The 4957-nt window shown below is 41.1% G+C and overlaps 1 protein-coding gene across 1 annotated transcript in view; it reads right to left on the reverse strand.

Annotated features, from left to right (window-relative positions):
* Positions 1 to 4957, reverse strand: part of PCCB (propionyl CoA carboxylase, beta polypeptide) — a 72139-nt gene that overhangs the window by 7460 nt on the left and 59722 nt on the right. The window contains exon 10 of the mRNA XM_006883417.1: positions 1570 to 1693. Within this exon, the coding sequence (XP_006883479.1) occupies positions 1570 to 1693 (124 nt within the window). The remainder of the gene's footprint in view (positions 1 to 1569; positions 1694 to 4957) is intronic.

Consider the following 4957-nt stretch of genomic DNA (forward strand, 5'->3'; position numbering starts at 1 on the left):
TGTAAAACAATGAAAGAATTTTCCTTTTACTTTTCAAAGAGGGGAGTGTACTAGGGGGGAGGGGTGGGCAGGGAGAAAAGTGCAACAATGAATGAATGGAAATCCAAAGTCTGTAAATTTTCCTTGAAATTAACAATAAAAAAAATTTAAAAAAAAAACCAAACTGGAGGAAGACTTATCAACAACCTGCATTCTGCAAATGACACAACCTTGCTTGGTGAAGCTGAGGACCTGAAGTCACTGCTACAGAAGGTCAAGGACTAGAGTCTTCAAAATGTATTGCATCTCAACATTAAGAAAACAAAGATTCTCACTAATGGGCCGATTGGCAGCAACATGACACAAAGAAAAGAGACTGAGGTTGTTAACAATTACAGCTTGCTCAGATTCACAGTCAACACTCTTGACACCAGCAGTCAGGAAATCAAAAGATGCATTGCAGCAGACTTTCCCAGTGCAGTGCATCTTTGGATTTCCTGACTGGTGGTGTCAAGAGGTCTGCTGTCAGGGACCTCTCCAGCGTGCTGAGGAACAATGATGTCAGTGTAGAGACTAAGGAGCGTCTCATCTAAACCATGGTCTTGGCAATTACTTGCTATGTATGAGAGAGCTGGACAATGACAAAGGCAGGCAGAAGAAGAACTGATGCCTTTGAGTTGGGTTGCTGAAGAAGAGTACTGAATATGCCATGGACTGCTAAGAGAATAAACAGGTACATCCTGGAGAGGGTGAAACTAGTCCACTGCTTGGAGACAATGGTTTTTAAAAACCCTTCTCACATACTTTGGGCACGTGGCCAGGAAAGACCAGTCCTTGGAGAAGAACCTCATGCTTGGAAGGGTGGAGTATCAGCTGAGGAGAGGAAGACCCTGGATGAAACGGATTGACACGCAACGGGGTTGATGGGGTAGGTAGGTCGGAGTCAGTGAGATTGTCTCAAGACAGATCAGGGTTCAGAGCTATTGTGCATAAGGTTCACTATAAGTCACAGGTGACTTGATGCCACATAGCAACAATGACGTTATAAAACAAAATAGATAAGAATTTTTTAAAAACCGTGTGCCTTTGGGATTGCAGCGCAGCTTCTTACCACTAGGCCACCAGAGCTCGCAAATAGAGGGTGGTTATGAGTCAGAATCCACTTAACAGTTGTCAGAGAGAGTCATTAATTCAACACTATTTCCTGAGCATCAGCTCTGTATGGGGCATTCTGGAAGACACTGGAGCCCCAATGTGAACAAGACCATGACATTCCTGCCCTCAAAGTGCTCAGAATAGCTGGGTATGTTAGTGTCTGTGTCATGAACATGGTGGGAGGGCCCAAAGGACAGATTCTAAAACAGTAAAGACCTTGTTAAGCTAAAGAACATTAACTACAAGCCCTTAAATAATTGGGAAATGTGGAAGATCCATTGTGAACCATTAACATTTGAAAAAGAGAAGGACTTTTACAACATCTATTTCCAGTTTTTGTCTGGCCATGCAAGGCTATTTCTAAGTAAGTGACAAAAGACACACCCCACGGCCCCCCCTGGCAGCCCCATGCCACCACCCCACAAACCCTCCTACCTGAGGCCACCTTGGGCTGGTTGCCAACAATCCCAACAGTTCTTCCATTCATCCTTGCAAAACCAACAATGATGTTCTTGGCATAATTGGGCATGATCTCGAAAAATTCTCGCTCATCTACAACCTGCAGGGATAAATGTACTTCTGAGTTCAGAATGACAAAGCCAAGTACAAGAGGCAACTGCATGACAGAACGTCACGTATCACACTGGAGCACGCCAGCACCACCACCGCACCGCCTCTGAGCACCGAGACAGCTGGCCGGTTAGCTCACAGCTTCACGCAGTGGAGGAGTCAGTGTTGCCCTTGACCTCTTCCTGGGTTCACTTTCACTACCTCGACTGTTTCTCTAGTACATGAGAGGCAGGCTTTTGAAAAGCATATATTAACTGTCTTTTAATGATTTTTATTAGTTTTCATACAATAATTCATTTACATTGTGTTTTATTCATATACGTTATGTTCCATATAATCTCTTATTTACACTGTTTCGTATAATCAATCATTCATATATACACTGTAACCCATAACATTCAATACCTTTGATCTGTGCCTATTATTACACTGTCTTTTCAAAGATTCTTTTTTTTTTAACATTTTTATTATTTTTCGTGCATGTACCATCAAATCAGATCTGAGTAGTACAGAAGGAGAGTCTCCCTCCTTCTCCAGGAGTTATCTGGTGAATTTGAACCATGCACCTCTGGGATTGCAGTGCAGCTTCTTGCCACTAGGCCACCAGAGCTCTCTTATACTGCCTTTTCAAATCCCCACTGGATCTTTCCCATTCCCTCCTCTATCCCCAATAGGTTCACTCTGCTCTCTCAATGGTTTCCACCCTTCCTCCTTTTGTGACTCCCTTCTCCATTCCCCTCCCCCTTTTGGACATTTATACACATCTTACTAGTTATCCTTCTATTTTTACAATAATGGTCTTGTGTATTTTTTTGCCCTTATGGCACTGAGGTAGTTCACTCAGCATAATGCTGTCTAGACTCTCTATATTATATAGTATTACACAAAATCATTGTGTGAATATATCATATTTTCTAAATCCATCTGTTGAAGGGAATTTGGGCTGTTATATTCTTGCTACTGTGAATAACGCTACTCTGAACATAGGTACATATCTCCATTCATGTCTCAGTTCTGATTTCCTTGGGCTGTATTTAACAGTGCAATAGCTTCAACAGATGAAATTTCTACATTCAGCTTTTTCAGGAAATGCCTAACAGTATTCCAGAATGGTTATATCATTTATTCTAAATTCAGGGAGCTCTGGTGGCCTAGTGGTAACAAGCTGTGCTGCAATCCCAAAGTCATGTGGTTCAAGGCCACGAGGTGCTCCAAGAAAGAAGGATGGACAATCTCCAGTGCGATGAACCGCCTCTGAAAACCCGCTGGAGGGTCAGCTACAGGTCGGTTCCGACTCAATGGGACAAGACAACAAAATACATATCACGTCAAGAAATTACCCATTAATTCTGATTTTCAAAAGTGTTTCTGTCAAAAATGGGTGCTGTATTTTCTTACAGACCTTTCCCAGAACGTGTGGAGACAATCAGATTATTTTTCTTCCTTAAGTTTATCATTCAATTTTCTATTGCTGAGGCAGCCTTGCATTTCTAGAATAAACCGCACTCGGCCACAGTGTAGGGGGCTCTGGTGGCCTGGAGGATAAGGAGTCGTACTGTTAACCCAAAGGCACTTAGCTAGAACCCATTAGCTGTTTCACAAGAGAAAGATGGGCAATCTCCTCCAATGCGATTTACTGCCTCTGAAAACCTGCTGGACGGTCAACTATGGTCGATTCCAACTCAAAAGCATGTGACAGCAGCCGTTGTGTACTAGGAATAAGAATTTAGACGTTGCATGCTGCAGAGTTAGTTTGTTCTCCACTTTTTGAGGCTCTGGGAGAACATACATAATAGCTCTTAGACGACCGAGTCTCTGAAGGTTCCACAGATTTTCCCTAGAAACTACCTAGGCTTTGTACTCATATTTTATTAAATGGCAGGGTGTTTTTCCACAGAATTTGGTTTATTTAACTATCTACCTCTTAAGGTGGGCAACTTTTGGTAAAATTGTGTTTTCCTAAGAAATTATTTTATCTAGTCCCTTTTTTATTTTAAATTTCCATTTCAGTATTACCCCCCTTTTACACTTGACAGATATATCTATCTGTGTTTATTCCCATCTTTCTTGATTAAGTTAGCTGGAGAGACTCTATTTTATTAATTATACCTAATGAAACTTGAGGATTAAGGTGCGTCTGATTCAGGCCATGGACTTTTCAGTCACTTGCTATGCATCTGAGAGCTGGACAATGAATCAGGATGACAGAATTGATGCCTTTGAGCTGTGGTGTGGGGACAAGAGCACTGAAGATTTCATGGACTGCCAAAAGAACAAACAGATATGCCTTGGAGAAGGTACAGCTTTGGAGGCAAAGAAGACAAACTTTTTCCTCATGTATTTCGGGCATGTTGCTAAGAGAGGCTATTCTTGGGAGAGGGACATCGTGCTTGGAAAGGTGGAGAGTCTGCAGAAGAGGGGATGATTCTCAACCAGGTAGACTGACACAGTGACTGAGCAATGAGCCTGAGGGTGTCAGAGGTTGTGAGGATGGCACGGACAGGACAGGGTTCAGATCTGTTGTTTACAGAGTTGCTGTGAGTCATACTCAACTGGAAGCTAACAACAACAGTGAAGTTCAGCTTGACTAAGTCTTTGGCATACAGTCTTCTCCTCAAGTGTCCTGAAAAGCACAGCCATGGTCTTTGTAGCGTAATTTCCACTAGAAGAGAGGTGGAAGCAACCTAAGTGCTCATCAACCCGTGAACTACAAGCTACAGACATACAATAGAGAATTCGTGAAATACTGCGTAACGTGGATGTATGTATCTAGAGGACATTATTCTCAGCAACTTAAGCCAAAAACAAAAGAGCAAATATGCTGTGACCACTATTATAAAAAAAGCCAAGAAAAACGGTAGAACAAAATAAAATAGCCTTTGATGGTTACCCAGGATGAGAGGGAAGGGAAAGTGTTAAGTCTGAGAACAGATCCGTAGTAAGTTGGGGAAAGGGAAAAGCTATATAAAATAAGAAGTAATTAGCAAAACCAGAAAAATAAACTTTTTTAAAATGTACTTTTGAACACCCAAGTTAGGTAGCTCTTATAATCAACCTTCACCAAATATTCATATATACATATAATGCATAAAATATTCATACTTAAATTTGGTGAATATTAATTTTACATGTCATAAAAATGAAAATTAGTTTCATATTACAATATAATATACATGAAATATTCATTTAGGGGAAAATTAAGATTCCATTAATAATCTTGTGAGACTACTACACAAAAATTCGTGTGTGTGTG

Source organism: Elephantulus edwardii, unplaced genomic scaffold (genome assembly GCF_000299155.1).
Source record: "Elephantulus edwardii isolate Elephantulus edwardi_28Jun2011 unplaced genomic scaffold, EleEdw1.0 scaffold00027, whole genome shotgun sequence".
NCBI classification, from domain to species: Eukaryota; Metazoa; Chordata; class Mammalia; order Macroscelidea; family Macroscelididae; genus Elephantulus; species Elephantulus edwardii.